The 24033-nt window shown below is 34.6% G+C and overlaps 2 protein-coding genes across 2 annotated transcripts in view; one reads left to right on the top strand and one right to left on the bottom strand.

Moving 5' to 3' along the window:
• LOC127839751 (uncharacterized) overlaps positions 1 to 21812 on the bottom strand; it is a 136693-nt gene extending 114881 nt beyond the window's left edge. Inside the window, exons 1-11 of the mRNA XM_052368137.1 lie at positions 21737 to 21812; positions 16621 to 16855; positions 14283 to 14343; positions 13079 to 13172; positions 10811 to 10881; positions 9678 to 9819; positions 6971 to 7035; positions 5111 to 5300; positions 3188 to 3268; positions 1936 to 2135; positions 1654 to 1779 (exon numbers count right to left, since the gene is read on the bottom strand). Coding sequence (XP_052224097.1) covers positions 1654 to 1779; positions 1936 to 2135; positions 3188 to 3268; positions 5111 to 5300; positions 6971 to 7035; positions 9678 to 9819; positions 10811 to 10881; positions 13079 to 13172; positions 14283 to 14343; positions 16621 to 16841 — 1251 coding nt within the window. The 5' untranslated portion in view covers positions 16842 to 16855; positions 21737 to 21812. The remainder of the gene's footprint in view (positions 1 to 1653; positions 1780 to 1935; positions 2136 to 3187; positions 3269 to 5110; positions 5301 to 6970; positions 7036 to 9677; positions 9820 to 10810; positions 10882 to 13078; positions 13173 to 14282; positions 14344 to 16620; positions 16856 to 21736) is intronic.
• A 60-nt stretch (positions 21813 to 21872) lies between these two features.
• Positions 21873 to 24033, top strand: part of LOC127838223 (geranylgeranyl transferase type-1 subunit beta-like) — a 32628-nt gene continuing 30467 nt past the window's right edge. Inside the window, exon 1 of the mRNA XM_052365815.1 lies at positions 21873 to 21982. Within this exon, the coding sequence (XP_052221775.1) occupies positions 21876 to 21982 (107 nt within the window). The 5' untranslated portion in view covers positions 21873 to 21875. The remainder of the gene's footprint in view (positions 21983 to 24033) is intronic.

The raw sequence follows: 24033 nt of genomic DNA on the forward strand, positions 1-24033 counted from the left end.
CTCATATCAATGTCACATGGTACCATGTGCCTTCTCATATCAATGTCACATGGTACCATGTGCCTTCTCATATCAATGTCACACGGTACCATGTGCCTTCTCATATCAATGTCACATGGTACCATGTGCCTTCTCATATCAATGTCACATGGTACCATGTGCCTTCTCATATCAATGTCACATGGTACCATGTGCCTTCTCATATCAATGTCACATGGTACCATGTGCCTTCTCATATCAATGTCACATGGTACCATGTGCCTTCTCATATCAATGTCACATGGTTCCATGTGCCTTCTCATATCAATGTCACATGGTACCATGTGCCTTCTCATATCAATGTCACATGGTACCATGTGCCTTCTCATATCAATGTCACATGGTACCTTTTTGCACCAAAGGGGCAAATTGATCTTGAGATCAGAGCTAGGGATGGGCTTGTTGTGAGGGACAAGGTGTCTCTTACAAGTGATCATTAGTGGTAAGCTAAACTATCTGATAAATAATGAAGTTATAGTCCTGAGAAGCTGTATAACGCCATTATTTGAAAAAAATAAGTGACAGTCTGTGCAAGATAACATGCAAAATATGCAACCTGAGAGTCTTTTGTTTCGTTTGGTAAGCAAAGTCTTTTACACAAGGAAATCGCCATCTTTGGTGCCAGGAGCATAATTTGAACATTTTTGATGACCTCATCACTGGGCCTTGTGGCTTTAGAAAAAGTTGATAAAAACCATGTGACACTCAGAGCTTGGCCAGATTTGACCCCAGGGGCGTAAAGTAAACAAATTTATTCATCTTTTGTTTGGTAGAAAATGGGACCGCTGGTCCACGCAGTTTCTGAGGTGAAGATTTTTTAAATCCAGTTTGCAGTTTTAGTCACTTTTGACTAAGTGTCTCCAGGGCTAGTTTTTAACCCCGAACGAAAGCTGATTTGTAAAAAAGCGCTGATTTGTAGTTTAAAAGAAAGTGATTGATTAAAGCTGACAACAGAGATACATAAAAACAGACAGTCAATTAAAACCCACATCATGAGAACTTTGGGCTCAGATGAGCTAGAAAGTAAGAGAGGGAAAGCTACCAGTTATATAAGTATTCTATCACTACTTGAAACTTTTTTAATAAAATCAAGGAATATAAGGAACCTAGCGCTATAAAAGTAGTTTCAGAAATTCCTGGAAAAAGTTTGTCAAATCAAAATTAGTAAACACTCATTCCTACTAAATATATTTAATATACCTTTAATTTTTAGGGTATTAAATAAAAATTGATAAAATTATCAAGCATTTGTACCAGATTTCCATCGATATGTGGAATATATGTTTTTACTAAGATAAACTTATCAAGCATTTGTAACAGTTGTTCATGAATATTTGGAATATGTGAGTTTTTACTAAGACACAGTGCTAAAAATTTGCTGTGAATACTTAAATTGTAATATCCCTCAGTTGCAGAGAAACCTATTTCAAAGTTTTCTATTTGCTTCCTAGATTTGAATCCAGATGATGGCAATATTTTTATTCAAACATTCTTCTTCACTATTTAATTATAATACTCCAAACATTATAGTTTTGTAGTAAGTAGCTACATTTCATGGCATTTTTAAAAAAACACGAAGATTTGTGAACAAGTCCTTTTAAATCGGCATCTTACCTTGGTAATAATTGCAATCACGATTTCGATCATGTCCCTGCTGATGGCATCTGGGTCACTCTCGGCACTGGCATGGTAGGGCAGAATTACAAAACATCCAGGGGAGACAACCAACTCCAGCAGTCCCTGAAACAATGTTCACACAGTTGCTGGCCTTTGTTCTACTAAACAATTTAAGGAGACACAAAAGCATTGAATATTTCAGGGTTATCAAGTGACCAATAAGAAAACTTGTTCAGATTACAATGTTGTGAATGTCAAACACTGAATGCCAAAATTCACCTGCTCTTGTGGTATCTGGAAAACATTGAATATTTCTGCAGAGGAGTTCTGAAAATTCACGCCATTCTCTGTCTTTGGCTGCCAGTTCAACTTGTACTGGAGCCCCTGTTTAGGGGTAACATCCTTATCCCCTGTTAACACTGCCAAAGGGCTCCATGGTAGACCTTTAGGGGTCAGGATGACCATCTTTCTGTGCTTGACTGCAACAACAATTAGGTAAATTGTCTAAACAAAAATGTTTTATTATGATATACATGTATCATTTACCTAAACTTTAACATTTTGTTTAAGTTGCTATTATGTTTAGTCATGCTAAAAAAAAAGAAAATGCATGTATGATAGTCATGAAAAAAGTTTTTTAAAGTTAAATACAAACTTATTTTTGAATATTTACATAATTGTGCAATTCCAAGCTGGGTCTGCATCCATCAAACAAAATTTCAGTGCAATAAATCCATCCAAACTGAAGTAATTTTGCGGAAACAATTTTTCTATTATAAGTAACAGTGACCTTGACCTTGACCCAACACGCCCCAAATACATTCAAATGCTTGCACTCCAAGCAAGCTTTATTTATCCAAAGTCTCATTAAGTTCCGTCCATGCAAACTAAAGTTATAGACTAGAGACATTATGTTTAAAGCTTCCTTTCTGCTTGCCCACCCCCCCCCCCCCCCCCACCCAACCCCCCCCCATTCCCCAGTCTAGTAACAATTGTAAGGTATGGAGCAGAATGATCTCTCTCTCTATAGATGCTCCATAAAAAAACAACATAATTTTGTATCCCGCAAATAAGGCAGAGATCAATATGATCTGATTGTACAGAATATATGCATATCTAATATGCCAGCCATTGTTTGATAATAATGGGAATATTCAGTATCATCTGCTGAAAATGAAAGGCTTTTGTTTTCTCTAAAGCATATGTGTCAGTATGTAACACAATTTAAAATCTTTAAAAGATATCTAGTCAAAATGTTTCTTAAATTATTAGAGAAATAAGAGATATAGAAATATTGTTTGAATAAGAATGGGGCTTTTTGTAAGGGCAAAGTCAAATTTAACTGGTACAGAACCATGGGTTGATGACAATTATAAGCAATATGCCCAAAAAATCAAATCTCATATTGGTGTACTAGTTTGATAAATATTACGTTGAACACAAAGTGAAACCTATTCACATGCAACAATTACCCATAAAAAGTAGCCTAATATCTAGAAAGGCAAAGCTAATTATGCTAATTAGATCATACTTGGCACTTCCTGGGTCTCTGGTACGTGCTTTGTATCCTCCAACATAGGGCACAGCATCGGACATCCTGCCATGAACAACTCTGCAGACAAAAAGCAGCAAAAATGAGATGAGCCTCGTTCTGGAAAAACAGCGCTTAATTCATGTGTGTAAAGTGGTAGATTGCACAGGCTAATCAGAGACGACACTTTAAAGTGAGATTATGGGCATTTTTCACTGTTGAATTGAGCTGAAAAGAATTAACAGGTCAAAAGACAGGGGAGACAAAATCTAAAAAAAATATACTTGTCCACGGACAACCATTTAGGAAATTTAACTTGTCCTTTTCTGAACTACACTTGTCCGTTTATGTTTATATAAATTATAACGCATTTACTGATTAATGTTTAATATTGTGGAATAAATCAAAATGAGTATAATTTGCTTGTTTCATTTACGTGTATTTCCATGGGACATTCTTTAAAGCAGTATATGATAAACAATACAGCTGTATAAAGACTTTCTCAAACTTTTAATCTTGCAAAGCTATTGTTATGAAAACATGTGTTACACATACAGTATTAAAATCTAAAATACTTTTATTTTGTTGCATTTTCCTATCAAAGCCTGTCAAATTACTAACACGGTCTCATTTAGTTGTCACATAAGTTTTCATTTCTCTGTTACAAACTTTGAAGTAGACTCAAGTAGTTCCATCATAACTTAAACAATTAAAAAAACGCTCCATTTTTACTGTTAAAGGCGTCTGAAATAACATAGTAGACAGTGTTTTGATTATCTTAGTCCTATACTTTAATTTCCGTCTGATTGTAAAAATAAAGAAACCAGTCTGTACACTGCAACAGTCAGGCCGAATGTTCAAAATGCAGCGCACATTCCTTTTTTGTGAGCCGTTTAACTCTGTATTTAAGCTTGATTGCTCCGCAAATAGCACTGACAATGGAATCTCGTGTCAACATCTGGTTTTGTAAAACTTAATTACGGCTGATATTTTTTGTATTCCTCGACCCGATTTTTTAAAAACAACTTTATTGAAAAAAATCAGTTGCCCAGACAAGCAAATGTACAACTCGGGCAACTCGGACATTTGATTTTGCCACCCCTGAAAGAATTAGTTAAAATGCGGTAACCGACCAATTATCTGCAACTCATCTTGCTACCAGTTGTTTATAAAAAATATATATAATATTCAATATTTTACATGACTGTCCCAGTCCTCTAAGCCGAGCGGAACTGTCTTTTTATTCGGATCGGAGTTAGTGTTTGTTTGTCCTATGAATAGATATCGTTGCAGGAAATTAAAATGATCCGTAAAACAAAATTGTGTCTTTGTGTTGTATGAACGAATTTGCACAAAAACTAAATTTAGATTCACATCGTACATGCATGAAATACATGCTGGCTTATTCGACTGTTGATAGTCAAATGCATTATTTTTATCTTTCCGGGATATTGTTTTAGTATGTTGAGGCTGCATTAACAAATATAAGTGTACATGAAGTGAAAACACCAAAAATACACAGTTGCGATAGACACCTATAAACATAGCATATACTGTTAGATGCGTCTAATGTGTCTTTAATGGAATTTTTCGTTAGAAGGAAATCTTTTCTAAGCAAAAATCCAGTTTTAGCTGAGAATCCCTGAGTGTCATTTAATATTGTGTTATTCTTCTTGAATTATCATCAAAAAAAAGTTGCACACATTTTTATACACAACAGTACAATGAAATGGTGGCTAATATGGCAGATAAAAATGACTTGCTTTTACTTATTCATCCAAAATTGAATGTCATAACAAACAATAGGAGACATTTTTTTTACTAAGCTTAAGTAATAAGACAAAGTCGTTATTTAAACACTTATCATCAGTTGAAAAAAATTGTTTGCATCCAATTTTAGTGCATAATGCAATGAGCCTTTACCTGGCTTTTGCTGTACATGTGTTGCCCGCTTTAACCCTGGTACGGCTGTCTGGACAGATTTCACTGTGACACCCACTGGGGCAGTGCCACAGTTGGTCCCATACATGATGATCTCAGTCAGGTGAGGTAGGGTGCCCAGTAGGTGGTACAGGGACTTCTCTGTGACCTTTCTGCACCCACATAAGGAGATCTGGAAATATGAGGGCCCAGTTCTGGGAAAACTAGGCTTAATGCATGTGTGAAAAATATTGTTCCACACAAACATGTGCAGTCTTAATAATGTGTGGAAATTATCCACCAGTCTGCACAGGCTAATCAGGGACAACACTTCCCACTTTATTAGATTTGTTTGTCCTTTCTTAGCAAAAATACAGTTAAGGGGGCAAGTGTGGTCCCTGATTAGCCTGTGGTTCATTAAACCCTGTTTTCCCAGAGCGACCCTCATAAGATATTTGTTAAGAAAGCACACTAGGCCATGTGTTAAGAAAACATTCCATTGACATTGAAAATCAATTTTATTTAAAATAGAAAAATTGATTTTAAATAACATCCATGTAAAATTTATTCGCCCCGCTCATTGATTTTATGGATTTAATATATTATTATGGATCGTTATGCAGACTCCAAAAATACTTGTCTGTTTGTTGACATCAATTTTCATTTTTTTGTCATTGATTTTTGTTAGTGAACACCAAACATTTACAAAAATCTATGTAAAAAATGAAAAATCAATGTGAGATGCAATTGAAAATGATGTCAGAATGTTTTGTGAACCCAGGACCTGTCTTAAGATTGGTAGTTTTTGAGTGACAAAGAAAACTGAGCATGCATTTGCTTGAACTGAGGAACTGTAGTTTTAGTTGATTGACTAAATTTTATCAAATGCCACATAGTCTCTTCTTTAAACATGTGACGCAGTTATACAGTAACATCCCATTTCTAGTGAATTTATATTAGACTATCATATGATCCAAAGGCTTCTATAGAAAGGATCATCAAAAATTTCAAAATATTTTGAGAGTTTTATACATTTTTGAACACAAAAGTAAACTTATTGAAATTCTATTAACATTAAACACATGAATGAAATATCATACCATACATTTCTAACTTGTATATGTTGCATATAAAACTTAACAAGAGCACCGCATAACGGGTGCCACGCTCGGCTGCGAAAGCTTGTCAGAATTTTTTTTTTTTTTTTTGAGGTCACAGTGTTCTTGACCTTTGACCTAGTGACCCAAAAATGGGTGTGGCGTGTAGAACTCATCAAGGTGCATCTACATATGAAGTTTCAAAGTTGTAGGTAGAAGCACTTTGATTTTAGAGCCTATGTTAAAGTTTTATATTAGAGGTCACAGTGACCTTGACCTTTGAACTAGTGACCCAAAAATGGGTGTGGCATGTAGAACTCATCAAGGTGCATCTACATATGAAGTTTCAAAGTTGTAGGTGGAAGCACTTTGACTTTAGAGCCTATGTTAAAGTTTTATATTAGAGGTCACAGTGACCTTGACCTTTGACCTAGTGACCCAAAAATTGGTGTGGCGTGTAGAACTCATCAAGGTGCATCTACATATGTAGTTTCAAAGTTGTAGGTGGAAGCACTTTGATTTTAGAGCCAATGTTAAGGTTTTAGCACGACGCCTACGGCGGACGGCGGACGACGAGCTGGCTATGACAATACCTCGGGTTTTCTCCGAAAACAGCCGAGCTAAAAATTTAAAAAAATCACAGGGTTTTAATTTATGAAAAAACTCAACAATTCTAAACATTCAATTTTGATATTAAGTTCAACTTGTGAATTGATTTAGAGCAAAATTGCTGTGAGAAAAATACTTTTAATTCCGTAACACTTACGGATTTAAGGTTTGGAAATGCTTTTGACACCCAATAAATTCCTTCATCAGTGATGTTGTAACAGCCTGCAAATAGACACAGCATTAATTTACATTGATCAAGAGGCATAAAAAGTGCCAAAGAAAGTATCTTACACAAATCAAGCTTAAGAAATTGATAACAAGAGATGTGTTTGTCAGAAACACAATGCCCCCTATTGCGCCGCTTTAAAACAAAATTACAATATATCATTTGGCAGGTTTAGAAATTATCTTCCTTTAAAAGCTTATTACTTCCCTTGGATTGTATTTTTTTACTTGTGACCTTGAAGGATGACCTTGACCTTTCACCACTTAAAATGTGCAGCTTCATGACATACACATGCATGCCAAATATCAAGTTGCTATCTTCAATATTGCATAAATTATGGCCGATGTTAAAGTTTTCGGACGGACGCACAGACTGACAGGCGGACTGACAGACAGTTCAACTGCTTTATGCCACCCTACTGGGGGCATAAAAATAAAGACAGTTGTCTTTCACAATAATTAAATGTTTTTTGTCTGCGTAAATTTAGAACAAAACACAGCAAAATATCTAAATAAAGCTTTGCATACTTATGATACTTACTATTCCAAAAGAGTCAAATATTCCCAAAACTGTAAACAAAACAATGATTTTGATTTGATACTTACTTTTCCAAAAGTAAAATATTCCCAAAACTGTGAACGAAACAATTATTTTGACTCGATAATTATTTTTCCAAGAGTCAAATATTCACAAACCTGTTTACAAAACAATTATTTTGACTTAATACATAATTTTCCAAAAAAGACAAATATTCCCAAATCTGTGAACAAAACAATTATTTTGACTCGATACTTACTTTCCAAAAGAGTCAAATATTACCAAAACTCTAAACAAAACAATGATTATTTATCTAAGCAACAAACTGCGTGATGTTATACAGATTTTTTTATGTAAGCAACACACTGCTTGTTGAAATACAGATTTTTTATCTTAGCAACACACTGCTTGTTGTAATACAGATTATTTATCTTAGCAACACACTGTTTGTTGGAAAACAGATTTTTTATCTAAGCAACACACTGCTTCTTGTAATACAGATTATTTATTTAAGCAACACACTGTTTGTTGGAATACAGATTATTTATCTTAGAAACACATGGCTTGTTGGAATAAAGATTATATATCATAGAAACACATGGCTTGTTGTAATACATATTTTTTATCTTAGCAACACACTACTTGTTGTAATACAGATTATTTATCTTAGAAACACACTGCTTGTTGTAATACAGATTATTTATTTTAGAAACACACTATTTGTTGTAATACAGATTATTTATCTTAGCAACACACTACTTGTTGTAATACAGATTATTTATCTTAGAAACACATGGCTTGTTGTAATACAGGTTATTTATCTAAGCAACACACTACTTGTTGTAATACAGATCATTTATCTTAGCAACACACTGCTTGTTTGCATACAGATTATTCATCTTAGCAACACACTGCTTGTTGAAATACATATTATTTATCTTAGCAACAAACTGCTTGTTGGAATACAGATTATTTATCTTAGCAACACACTGCTTGTTGGAATACACATTACTTATCTTAGCAACACTCTGCATGTTGTAATACAGATTCTTTATCTTAGCAACACATGGCTTGTTGGAATACAGATTATTTATCTTAGCAACACACTGCTTGTTGGAATACACATTACTTATCTTAGCAACACTCTGCATGTTGTAATACAGATTCTTTATCTTAGCAACACATGGCTTGTTGTAATACAGATCATCTATTTTAGAAAGACACTGCTTGTTGTAATACAGATTATTTATCTTAGCAACACACTGTTTGTTGAAATACAGATTATTTATCTTAGCAACACACTGTTTGTTGGAAACCAGATTATTTATCTTAGCAACATGCTGTGTTTTGTAATACAGATTATTTATCTTAGCAACACACTGCTTTTTGTAATACAGATTATTTATCTTAGCAACACACTGCTTTTTGTAATACAGATTATTTATCTGAGCAACACACTGCTTGTTGTAATACATATTATTTATCTTAGCAACACACTGCTTGTTGTTATACTGATTATTTACCTTAGCAACACACAGCTTGTATGAATAGAGATTATTTATTCAATAAGATTATAAATTCTTTACCTTTTACCCTGAACTGTGCCTAAGGATAATTGGAGTTGCCTGTAAAACTATTTCAAATCCATCCACGCATTTAAAAGTTAGGGACAGCAAACTAACTCCATACAGGATATCAATAGCCACTTAAACACACTCATCTAGTGAGAGATGTTGCAAAAACGACTAGTATAAAACACTGGAAGTCTTAGAGTCCTTTGTGTTATTTTGAGGGTCAAACACAAATCACAAACCTTAATTACAAATTACAAAAGTTAATTACAAATCAGAAATGTTAATTACAAATCAGAAATGTTAATTACAAATCAGAAATGTTAAATACAAATCAGGGATGTTAATTACAAATCAGAAATGTTAAATACAAATCAGAATGTTAATTACAAATCAGAAATGTTAATTACAAATCGGAAATGTGCATTACAAATCAGAAATGTTAATTGCAAATCAGAAATGTGAATTACAAATCAAACATGTTAATTACAAATTAGAAATCTAAATTACAGATAAGACATGTTAATTACCAGTAAGCGAGATCCAGTTGACAGTTGTGAAGCTGAGCTGGCAGTGGTAGAGGCTGTAGAGAAAGGCGTCTGTAAGCTGCTCTATGCCATCAAAACTGATGGAGATCACCTCTGCCTTCATCATCTTGTTCCTTAATAATTCCTGAAATACAAAACACTTGTTCTTTTACTTAAATTCGCAATCCCAGATATCAAGTACCGGTATTCAAAAATCTTGATTCTCATATATGCCTAAAATATAAAATCCTGATTTTTTAGTTTTTGTGAAAAAGATGACTTCCTGATGCACCACTTTTCCTTAAAACAATATACTGATTAACCAGTTTTCCCCACAAGAAAATCCTGTTTCACCAGTTCCTTTACAACAAACCCTGCAAAGTTTTCCTTAAAAACTTATAATTGCTTTTGCATTAGACAATTAATAAATGTCGGTTGGCACTTCTGCGCCAGCCCTTTTTAAACCATTTATTGTTTTCAAGTTCTTTTGTCCCACAAATGAACTTGAAAATTGGAGAGCAAAAATATAAAGAACATTCTGTTTCACCAGGTGTAATTGAAAAGAAAATCCTGATTCTCAAGAAGTACACAAACTATTTACTTGTGATTTAAACTATTTAAGCAGTTGATAGTAGGGTCAAGCTTAATTCAAAAGTATTCAAGAAACACATACCAAATACTCTAAAAGTTTGCTTCAGAGAATGTTAAAGATTCTAGAGGATTGTAACCAAAGTTTATGTTAACCTGACTTTATAATTGTACGCGATTAGACCAATGTACTTGTATGAATACTTAAAATATAAAAAGAGAAGAATAACTAATTTTCAAGAAACATGGTTCTGGGATAGCAAACGGGGAAATGACTGTTTGAAATAATTTAACAACCGTATTCCCAAAAACATAGTGTAGCCCACCTGGTTTAGAACGTGTGCCCAGCGCTAACCCAGATAAGCTACTGTGTTGGCCTTATTAGTATAAAGATGTACACAGTTTATGTTTATTTATGTGTACAATGGTATTTTCTTTTGTCTTATGGAAAAAAGGGAAATTTCATAGAGCAATCATAAAACAAACCAGCATTGTTTTTGTGGGTGTGGAGGTACTTAAAAATGAACAATATGAAACATGAGACTTACACGTGAGTCCACCATAGGCATGTAGTTGTACTGCCTAAAAGCATCAAACATTTCATTCCTCTCCACATTCACTGGAACAAAAGATGACATACAATCAAAGAACTGGAAAACAATGTAGCGCTGGTGATATCTAGTGGTTCAGAATGTTCATGAAGATTGGGGGTTCTACACTAGAAAATGTTCAAAGCAGTTGAAGTAAGAGGAGATGACTGTGAGGAAACCGGGTAGGTCAATAAGAAATCGATGTTATAACAGTAATATATATATTACTGTATGGAAAATGTATTCTGGCTACAGTTAGAAAGTCTAATCTATAGAAATAACTTTTTTTGTCACTGCTATGTGGAATTATATGAGTCGCATTCTGAGAAAACTGGCCATAATGCATGTGCGTAAAGTGTCGTCCCAGATTAGCCTGTGCAGTCCCCACAGGCTAATCAGGGAAGACACTTTCCACCTAAATTGGATTTTTGCTAAGAAGAGTCTTCATTTAAACGAAAAATGTCATAAAACAAAAAGTGTCGTCCCTGATTAGCCTGTGCGGACTGCACATGCTAATCTGGGACGACACTTTATGCACATGCCCAGCTATGCCCAGTTAACACAGAAATCTGGGCCTAATCATATTATACATATACAAGAGGTAGACATTTGTGTAAGAAATTCATATTTTAAACAATAACAGTTTTCCAGCTTTGTTATATATTTTAATGCAAACAACTTAAGAGGATGTTTACAAAAATGACAACATAAAACATTTGATGGATATGCAGAAATTAGTTTTAGTGGTTGTTTATATATATAAACAAGAGATGTGTTTGTCAGAAACACAATGCCCCCTAATGCGCTGCTTTCTTTTTTGAAGTTGCTGTGTTCAAAATTAAAAAAGTTATGAAAATTGATGTTTTTTATATTTTGACCTTTGACCTTGAACTTAGGAAGACCTTGACCTTTCACCACTCAAAATGTGCAGCTCCACCAGAAGTAAAAAGGAGATTGATTGGATAAATGAATTTTTTTTATTTTTGACCTTTGACCTTGAAGGATGACTTTGACCTTGACTTTTCACCACTCAAAATGTGCAGCTGCACAGGATACACATGCATGCCAAATATGAAGTTGCTGTGTTCAATATTTAAAAAGTTATGATAAAACTTTAATGAAGGTTAAAGTTTTAGGAAAGATAAATGCAATGATATTTGACCTTTGACCTTGAAGGATGACCTTGACCTTGACTTTTCACCACTCAAAATGATCAGCTCCATAAGATACACATGCATGGTAAATATCAAGTTGGTATGTTCACTATTGCAAAAGTTATCAAACTTTAACCAAGGTTAAAGGTTTGGACAGAATAACAGACAGACTGGACAAAAACAATATACCCCCGATCTATCGATCCGGGGGCATAAAAAAACAAGTATAAAGAGTTCACAAAAGGGAATATTACAACTAATCAAAACCATAAGTAAACCATAGCAGTGATGAAAATAAGCATCAGCCTACTTGTCAATGGCTTTTAAGGTTGTCATGGTGTAGAGGATATGGTGTCCACCTAGCAACCGGCAGGTAACCAGTTTGATCCCCATTGTGGGAGCATTTTTTCGATCTTCCAAAAACACACTAAATACTAGTACTGGTTCTTAGTCCCAGGAAACAGATTTGACAGCATTTCAATAACCCATAGGCTTTCGATGTAATTGAGCTAAAATAAATAGGTTTAAACTAATGGCTTTTAAATTTCATGTTGAGTCCATAGTTTTTATGAGAAAACTCATATTTCATGTAACATAAAGTATTGAAAAACCAAAGATGGGAATCTATGGTACAAATGTAAAGTATCTAACCTTACAATAGAAGCATCACATGCCAACAGTTTTGCTAGGATTATATTATTCTGTTGTAAAATTATACTTTATTTTTTTTTTTTTTTTTTTTATATTTAATTTTAATTTTAATTATACTTATATTTATTTAAAGTATAGAGGTTTCAAGCCCAACATTTAAATACAGATATACCACTTCAACTCAGTAGAGAGTCATTCTGGGAAATTTGGTCTAAATGCACATGAGTAGGGTGTTGTCCCAGATCAGCCTGTGCAGTCAGCACTTGCTAATCAGGGATGACACTTCAGGCCTCGACTGGATTTTAATTTAAAAGAGACCTCGTTTAATCAAAAAATTACATAAAAGTGGTAAGTGTTGTCCCTGATTGGCCTGCGTGGACACATGCATTAAGCCCAGTTTTCCCAGAACAAGGCTGAGTACCTTTCTTAATAAGGAGATCTCCTCTCCTCAGCCTCTTTCTTCTTTCAACAAGGTCAACTTCTGAAATCTTTATTCTTGGCTCTGCCCTCATCAACTGGGAATACCAAAGAAATACAAACGATATGGTGGCGTAGCAGAGTTGATGAGGTGTCCCGCTGGTGATCCAGGGATCCACACTCAGATCACTCTGAACATCTTTTCCTAGACACCCAGTAATAGTTCTACCCACGAAAATAACTCAAGAGTTTCTGAATAAGCACTAGGCTTTTATTACTATCAAGATTAAATGAAATAGGTTTCAGACTTTCCCAGTATTTGCATTTGCTACTTTTTTCTTACTAATTAATTTGTTGTCTTTTACAACAGTAAGTAAAATTAATTTAAATCAATCCAACAGTAAGTAAGGTTTATTTGCTTTACGGCCACCGGCCCTTGCATATACATGTACAGCTTTATGTCATTATCTCAGATTCTATGGCAGCTCACATATAACTGGAGATAAAAAAGTTCAACAAATCCAAACAAAGACATTTTTAAGTATTTAATTCATTTAAGCCTAGTGGACTCTCCCATCCTTCTAAATTGTATCAATTTATTTCCAAAATTAGGGATGTCTAGTATATTTATTTCTATATTTAGAATATTTCTTTCAAAAATTCCTTTAAGCAAACAGCGCAGACCCTGATGAGACACCACATCATGCGGCGTCTCATCTGGGTCTACGCTGTTTTCCCAGGACTTTTTTCTATATGCTAGGCATAAATGGGTTTAATACATGTGTGTTCACTAAATCACACAACTGTGATCCTGTTGTGTACTGAACTAAAACACAGCACTCAAATCCTCACTAAAAGAGTGTATACTTGCTAAGGTAGGTGTAAAGGTGTTTGGAAATGTCACAAACCAAGTCCCATACATGTATGCACTGGTGTCAAATAAGTGTGAAAATACTTGATAGGGATGCACACCACTTTGCCTTTGAAAATCCCACTTAAACTATGAGAAATTAAGTTCCTTCCAACTCAAAATGTAGGTGGTCAGAAATAACTTTTCACTCAGAAATACAAAACTTATTTTAGTTCAATAATAACAAACTAAAGTTGAATGTAGCATATATTAATGCAGCAACAGAAACATAATAACACTGTATCTAGTCTACTATACAGTTGACATTTTGTACTTAAATTGTTTTCCAAGTAATCACCTGTTTTGCTTCATCAGATCTAGCTTTCAAGGGCGGATGAGCAAGATAGGCTGGTTCATTGCTGAAAAATTATATAGGAACAAGATAGGCTAGCTCATTGCTGAACAATAATATAGGTGCAATATAGGCTGGTCTATTGCTGAACAATAATATAGGTACAATATAGGCTAGTTAATTGCTGAACAATAATATAGGTGGTAGGCTGGTTTATTGCTGAACAATAATATAGGTACAAGATAGGCTAGTTAATTGCTGAACAAAAATATAGGTACAAGATAGGCTGGTTCATTGCTGAACAATAATATAAGTACAAGATAGGCTGAATATTTGCTGAACAATAATATAGGTACAAGATAGGCTGGTTTATTGCTGAACAATAACATCGGTACAAGATAGGCTGATTAATTTCTTAACAATAATATAGGTACAAGATAGGCTGGTTCATTGCTGAAAAATAATATAGGTACAAGATAGGCTGGTTCATTGCTGAACAATAATATAGGTACAAGATAGGCTGATTAATTGCTGAACAATATTATAGGTACAAGATAGGCTGATTAATTGCTGAACAATAATATAGGTACAATATAGGCTGGTTCATTGCTGAACAATAATATAGGTACAAGGTAGGCTGCTTTATTGCTGAACAATAAAATAGGTACAAGATAGGCTGGTTCATTGTTGAACAATAGTATAGGTACAAGATAGGCTGATTAATTGCTGAGCAATAATATAGTAACAAGATAGATGTACTGTTTCATTGCTGAACAATAATATAGGTACAAGATAGGCTGATTAATTGCTGAACAATAATATAGGTACAAGATAGGCTGGTTCATTGCTGAACAATAATATAGGTACAAGATAGGCTGATTAATTGCTGAACAATAATATAGGTACAAGATAGGCTGGTTCATTGCTGAACAATAATATAGGTACAAGATAGGCTGATTAATTGCTGAGCAATAATATAGGTACAAGATAGGCTGATTCATTGCTGAACAATAATATAGGTACAAGATAAGCTGATTAATTGCTGGACAATAATATAAGTACACGATAGGCTGGTTCATTGCTGAACAATAATATAGGTGCAAGATAGGCTGATTAATTGCTTAACAATAATATAGGTACAAGATAGGCTGGTTCATTGCTGAACAATAATATAGGTACAAGATAGGCTGGTTTCTTTGCTGAAAATATTATATGTACAAGATAGGCTAGTTAATTGCTGAACAATAATATAGGTATGAGATAGGCTGGTTTATTGCTGAACAATAATATAGAAACAAGACAGGCTGGTTTATTGCTATGAAAAATAATATAGGTACATGTACCGGTACATGATAGGCTGGTTCATTGCTGAACAATAATATAGGTACAAGATAGACTGGTTTATTGCTGAACAATAATATAGGTACAAGACAGGCTGGTTTATTGCTATGAAAAATAATATATTTACCATATGTTTTGAGATATCATAAGAAAAATAGATGTTGTAGGTCTGCTTTAAAATGTCATGTGACATATAGAATTAATAAATGCAAGTTAAACATCACAACATTAAATAACTTTATTATTTACTTTTATAAATAATGCTAGCAAAATTTGCAATGAACAAAGAGTCCATACTTTGAATTGGTATTTACATAAAATTGTGCAAATGCTGCATTTTGTCCACCGAGTTCAATAATTAACAATTTGTTAATATAAATTGGCCCTAATTGACATAATACTGTTATATTCATATGACATTTCATTAAATTTGCTCATTAATATATGAGATCTCACACTAAAACCAAAATTCCATTAGAACTTGACATTGTAATAATCAAAAGGCAATAACTCCCTGATATATCTTTGTACCCAAACAACCTCACAACAATGCACATGTCCAATCTATATGGATGCTGCATACAAAGTTAAATTTAATTCAGATACTAAGTGTCTGATATCTTGCGCAGAACTGCAAACAGTCAATGACCCAAAACAGAAGGGTAGACAGAAAGACTGACAGACATCAAGTAGGAAAGAAACAATTATAGGAGAATTTTTTTCAGACCCCCACAAACTAAATTAAAACAAAATTAAACTTTAGAGGGAGCAAACAAAGCAGCAACTATATGAGGACAAAAATATGATGAACATCAACAGATTTTAACCATATAGAAATAATGATAAGATACATGTAAATCCAATGTTGCATAACTAAACAATGTCAATGTGATAATTAGATAAATATTTTAAACTTGTTTGTTTTTCTACAACTTATTAAAATTAATTTGTTACTAAATGAAAATGGGGGTCCTGTTTGATACCTATAACTTCTTAATCATACCTGCGTTTTCCAGACATATTTGGTAACGGACCGATTCCGAGCGGGGGTGGTGGTGGTGGTCCTGGCGGAGGTGGTGGTGCCGGAGCACTTGATATCACCGATTCCGGTGCCTTCACTTCAGAGGTGGCTTGTACATTCCCTTGACCTTCATTTGGATCTCTAGGTATGGATTTCAGAGAAAAACGACTTGTCCCTTTTTTTGATGGTGCTGACTTTTTCATAGTCGTGTAGTGCTCTGTAATAGGCATTCATAATGTAAGGGGTTTCCTTAAAGGGACCTTTGCACAGATTTTGGCATGTATTGAAGTGTGTCATGAAATGCTTTAAATTTATTAATGTAAACATTTGAACTAAATAACTCCAGTAAAAAAAAGATAAAGAAAAAGAAAAGTAATTCTCAATTGGGATCGAACATCGACCCATGGAGTAAAAGTCTAGCACTGTAACCACTCGGCCAGCTGTACTTTTACAGTGAGAGGTGTCTTTTAATACTTAATATAAGCAATCCTCTTAGTGTCACAAAATATAAGGTAAAACAACCAAACTCTCCAAATTATTCAATTATAGTTTCTCGTTTGTAACGCTTTATAATTTTCGGGGTTTTAAATTGTCAAAAGATGCATATAATGAATAGTTTAGAGCATGGCTAATGCTCAGTATTACTGTTCAATCACAGATATCATAACAAGAACGCATATTTGCAAATTTGAATCAATTTTTTTTTTGTCAATTAACCAAAACATGAAAAGGTCCCTCTAGGTGGGCACCTGCTTGCCAATGCTGGGTTAAAATTCCTGAGGCAAGTGATTTTCTATAGTAGGCGTCCCATCATGACTGTCAACTACATACATACATGTGTCACAGGGTTATTTTTCTGGCATCTTTCTTTGCAATTATATATATTATATATATAATGTGTGTGTGTGTGTGTGTATAAAATAGATTTAGTTTGGCATTTTGAAAATTCGAAGACAATTAAACTGTGTGTCCGACATGGCAGACGTTATACTAAAAGATCACAATTTCAGAAAGCAAATACTATATGACTTAATGAATTTCAAATTATTCAGAAATATCCAATAAAGGTATACAAATTATAAGCATGTTTAATGGTGTCCTACAAAAGTAAAAACTCTTAGTGTTTTCTCAAATACTCAAATAAACCAATTATCATTTGCCCCTGTGAATCTTGTAACTTATTACAAAAGCACATTTCAAATTAAAACAAGAAAGGCTTACATGGAACATTCTCAATCATACCAATGGTATGTCTTACGGGAGAGACAGATAAAATATACTTGCACTTAAAATACTTAAGTTTAGATACATGTAAGATTGTTCACATCGAATCATCATTTTACTTGTAAATGAGTAAATCATGTTGATATTGTTCTATTATGAAACAGACTATATCTGCCACCATTGGTATTGTGCAATATACCATAGCTTCCAACAATGTTAGCTCAGTTCCCTGTTTCTGATGCCGCACTTTTGTATTAAACTTCGTAGTGGTCACATGTGTTATTGTTGTTTATATCATTAGATAATACTCACTTGAGTTGAGGTTTATAAAAGCCATATACAAAATAGTGTGTGTGTGTGTTTTTACCATGCAAGGAATTGGGCTGGACAGAAACACAGTGTTTGGAGTAAAATTGGGCTGGGCCATTTGGATCGGACAGAAACACAGTGTTTGGAGTAAAATTGGGCTGGGCCATTTGGATCGGACAGAAACACAGTGTTTGGAGTAAAATTGGGCTGGGCCATTTGGATCGGACAGAAACACAGTGTTTGGAGTAAAATTGGGCTGGGCCATTTGGATCGGACAGAAACACAGTGTTTGGAGTAAAAATTGGGCTGGGCCATTTGGATCGGACAGAAACACAGTGTTTGGAGTAAAATTGGGCTGGGCCATTTGGATCGGACAGAAACACAGTGTTTGGAGTAAAATTGGGCTGGGCCATTTGGATCGGACAGAAACACAGTGTTTGGAGTAAAATTGGGCTGGGCCATTTGGATCGGACAGAAACACAGTGTTTGGAGTAAAATTGGGCTGGGCCATTTGGATCGGACAGAAACACAGTGTTTGGAGTAAAATTGGGCTGGGCCATTTGGATCGGACAGAAACACAGTGTTTGGAGTAAAATTGGGCTGGGCCATTTGGATCGGACAGAAACACAGTGTTTGGAGTAAAATTGGGCTGGGCCATTTGGATCGGACAGAAACACAGTGTTTGGAGTAAATTGGGCTGGGCCATTTGGATCGGACAGAAACACAGTGTTTGGAGTAAAATTGGGCTGGGCCATTTGGATCGGACAGAAACACAGTGTTTGGAGTAAAATTGGGCTGGGCCATTTGGATCGGACAGAAACACAGTGTTTGGAGTAAAATTGGGCTGGGCCATTTGGATCGGACAGAAACACAGTGTTTGGAGTAAAATTGGGCTGGGCCATTTGGATCGGACAGAAACACAGTGTTTGGAGTAAAATTGGGCTGGGCCATTTGGATCGGACAGAAACACAGTGTTTGGAGTAAAATTGGGCTGGGCCATTTGGATCGGACAGAAACACAGTGTTTGGAGTAAAAATTGGGCTGGGCCATTTGGATCGGACAGAAACACAGTGTTTGGAGTAAAATTGGGCTGGGCCATTTGGATCGGACAGAAACACAGTGTTTGGAGTAAAATTGGGCTGGGCCATTTGGATCGGACAGAAACACAGTGTTTGGAGTAAAATTGGGAAATGGGCGATTGTGGTTTTTTTTTAACACAAATACTTTAAACTTTAGAATTACACTGTTTTCAATCTTTCATTCAACGTACATAGCTGGATAGGGAAATGAGACTAAATGTTAAAATTTATTTAATTTTAAAATTTATTTAAAAAATAACAACATATACATTGTGGAATCTTAATTGAAAGTTAAAAGCAGTTGTTTGGGATAAATATTTTTATGAGATTGGGAATTGGGGCAAATGTTGGCACCAAATTAAACAAAGGCCGGTAATGTATAAGTGATCATATCAATATACATTTCTTCTGGAAAATAGTATTAACTAGAATGTGTCACAATTGTCATTATATAACCCATGACTTTGCAGTTCCTATTATGTAGCAAGTTATTAAAAGTAATAGTTGAAAAAGGCTATAACTTTTGTCATTTAGAACTTGAATTGATAAAATCACACATGAAAAACTTCATATCATACGAAAAAATTCCTGCAAGTTTGTGTCTTTGAACAGATTTAGACAAACGGATGGACAGGGTGATTCCATTATACCCCCATTTTCTTCAGTACGGGATACCCCCATTTTCTTTGTTACGGGGTTTTACAATATGCTCATATTGTACATTAATAATTATGATGATATAGAATGTCTACAATAAAAACGATGCATAATTTGTGTTATTCTTAATGTAGAACAATACAAATTGCACATGCACAATTCAACATAATAAGGAACAACCCCTGCAAGTCTGAATGGTGTATAACGTTGAAAAGAAGGAGAATACATCTGGAAAAGGAAACGGATGTTTCTATGGACAGACAAACACACTCACCTCCATGGTGACCAATTTCCCTTTACTACAGTCAATTGGTGTTTAACGGAGAGCTAAGGACTTCGAGTCTCATTTCAACGTAAACACCATGCATTCAGTAATTAAACCATTAAACCTAGATAGACACATGTCTTTCCTATTGAAACATGCCAGCGGTTTTAAATTTCCGAAAAAATAGTATTTGTTTACAGCGCGAATTTCATGGTACACTGATTCAGCCATTACCGGATCGCTTAGGTCTTTATCGGATTACATGTGTATCGTGTTATTTCTTGAAATTTGACACAGCACTTGTAAAAAATAATTGCAATATATGTACACTTCCAGAAAGGAAATTCATTTCTGCGTTTAATAAGACCAAGTTAATGGAAATCGCTGCACAATTGATGAAGTAATGGCTGTTCAAAGTAATGCACTCTATATTCGGGTCATTTTGAGTTGAATACCTTGTTACATATATAGATTTGATAGTGAAAAATATGTTTTAAGAGAAATCGATTTTTCGTTATAATTTGATTATTTTTCATTAAAAATGATGTTTTCACTAATTAATATCATAGCCACACGCTAACCACATGTGTATTGGACAACTTCAATTAACTTTATATTTATTTTGAGACAATCCCCACATTCCTGAATATGGGTCACCATATTTCCGTTATTCACTAAATCCCGAGTTGCAGCTTTCATGCTTATTTTATATGGTACGCATCAATTTGGTTTCTGAGCATTCTTACTTTTGTAAAGGACACATAATACTAAAATATTACATCAATGAACATTTGTATATCAAACAAAATCTGCAAAATTCAAGAAACTATTCGTCTGCACTTTTCCTGTTGTCACAAAAACGGTGCGTACATAACGTGACTTTGTTTTGCTTTCGAAAAAAGAAACAGTTGTAAACATTGACACACGTCAACAAAAACATTTATCGACTTAACAATGATAGGCTTTTTGTATTCAATTCATAGAAAACTATAAATCTTAACATAAATAAAAGTATTTTGCAAAAAACGTTTAACCTATCCATTACTCACTAAAATCCGCTATATACCAATCGACTGTATGTAATGAAATTGTATAAAGAGCAGTGCATTTTCTATTAACAGAATAATAAAATAAGCAATACAAAGCAACATAATTGTTTTAGGCTAGAAACTTGATATTTTTTTATTACAATAACATTTCTGGATGAATATTTTAGACCTGTACAATATTATTTTCTAAATGACTTTATTGTAATACATTAATTATTTATATTATATTTTTAGTTATAAATCAAGCAATAAAGCATTCACCTGCTGTTATTTGCCATGACAGCAGACGTCAAATGTTATATCCATATGCATATACAAGCCAAACAACGCCGGAAGACAAGTAAATATTTGCTTTACATTGCTGAAAGAATCGTGTTAGATATTCACATTGCCTTTTTGATAGACACGGTGATCAAAGGTGTGACGAATACTGGTAACATGGTCATGTCATTCATTCTTCAGCATTTAACTTCATATTTAAAACACAATACTACAACTCTAAAATGATTACTTACCAGAACATTTACAGGTACTATCAACGGTTTATGTGAAATATATAAACTGCAAAAGTACTTGGCATCCCTATCAACCGGTAAACAACTTTGCTTTTATTACAGGACAATTTTTTTCAGCACCAGACTAAATTATTTCAAAATGGCCGCACCCATCGACAATATATTTCTACGGGATAAACATGTCAAGTTTTTCCTACGTTGCCTACAGGTTTTACCTGGGAGGTATTCTTCGTTAGATACAAGCAGGTTTTGTATATTTTTCTGAATATTTATATCGTGAAGTCATGGTTTTGACGTCTTAATGTGAAGAAAATGTAACTAGTACTGTTTTCGGATAAGTCTTTAGTAACAAGTAGCACATTTTTATATAGTTGCAAGAAGTCGAAATAATAATATATTGCAACCTAATCAAATTTGTGTAGGGAATAAATATACAGGGTCTAATGCCACAGACAGTTCTGTCATTTAAAGTATTTAAAAGCAAGTTATTCCTCGTATATCTACGGGTCCATTAAACGACCCATTCCCAACTCTAAATGGTTAAAAATTCCCAATTTGAAAACAAATAATCAAATGTCTCTAAAAAACATTATACTGATCCTCAACACTACTGCTGATAACATTATTGAAGATAATTGGGAAAACAAGCGCGAACAAACTGAAATTGCTTGCTCGTCTTGAAATTATTCCTGGGTATTTTTAATTGCTTTGTACCTGATTGCACAAACCAATTTAAATATTCTTCCACATGCTTATTTTGATGTAATGTTCTGGTTGAGTGCTCATTTTAGAATGACATCCTTTATCAGAGATAATTTTAGTTTTGTTTAAAAAAAAATGTTACAGATACATGTAGCTTGATCGAATTGGATGCCCAAGGCTTATTGGGATGTTTTGACGTCCATTTCCAAGCTAGAACCAGTACTTGGTGCCTTTTGTGGAGACCTCAAGAATGCTCCTGCAGTTCTTTTGACTTAAAGAGACCTTTTTGTGTTTTGGTAAATTGACAAAATAAAAAAAAATGTTCCAGATTCTCATATTTTTGTTGTAGTTATGATATTTGTCAGGGCCGTACCCAGAAATTATTGAAATTATTGCCCCTCCCGAATCATTTTTTTTTATTAGGCACTGTTCAAAGTGATTTTAATTGCGAATATTATTTTGTGCTATAAATTTATGGTATATAACAAGTAAATCAGCACCTTTCTTAAGTCTAAAGCTTTAACCATTGGTGTGAAATTCACGAGTGTAGGACATTAGCACTCTCAGACATTAGCCCCGAGCCCCTAGGGCAATAGCCCCTAGGACAAAAGCCACTTATGACATTAGCCCCCTAGAACATTTGCTCTTTAGGACAAAAGCCCCTACCTATTTTTATGCCCCCCTTCGAAGAAGAGGGGGTATATTGCTTTGCTCATGTCGGTATGTCGGTCTGTCTGTCGGTATGTCGGTCCGTCCACCAGGTGCTTGTCAGATGATAACTCAAGAACGCTTGGGCCTAGGATCATGAAACTTCATAGGTACATTGATCATGACTCGCAGATGACCCCTATTGATTTTGAGGTCACTAGGTCAAAGGTCAAGGTCACGGTGACTCGAAATAGAAAAATGATTTTTGAATGATAACTCAAAAATGCATACACGGTCAACAGGGCACACTCTAAACAATATTACTGAAGCAACTGGTCTGTAATCATAAATCTGTAATTATCAGTCCAATGAAACATCATCCTTTTAGTAAAATACAGTGGATCAGTAAAAATATTATCAGAATATGAGATTTTTTGTATATTTTGTATATTAAATATTGTGTTAATGTTTAATTTTGTTGATTAATATAAATATAAGCAGGACAGGGGAGGTAATACACTATTATATCTTTCTTATATACAGGGGAAACAAATGCAATAAGTTTAAATTTCATGTTTTATAAATAGAGGAAATTTGTTCATGTCAGTGTGAGATCATTTGTTTTTGTTTTTTTTTAAACATCATGTAATAAATTACCCCACCCCACATTAAACCCCCCCTCTCAACCCCCACCCCCCATTCCCCCCCCCCCCCAACCCCCCCCCCGCCCCCCCTACCCCCCACCCCCTTTTTTTAAACACCTAATAAATAACCCTACCCCACATTATACCCCCCTCTCACTCCCCCCTACCCCCCCCTACCCTCCACCCCCCATTTTTTTTAAACATCTAATAAATTACCACACCCCACATTATACCACCCTCTCACTCCCCCCTACCCCCCCCCCCCCCCCCTCCTTCCCACCCCCACACCCCCCCCCAATTCTC

Source organism: Dreissena polymorpha, chromosome 7 (assembly GCF_020536995.1).
Source record: "Dreissena polymorpha isolate Duluth1 chromosome 7, UMN_Dpol_1.0, whole genome shotgun sequence".
Taxonomy (NCBI): Eukaryota; Metazoa; Mollusca; class Bivalvia; order Myida; family Dreissenidae; genus Dreissena; species Dreissena polymorpha.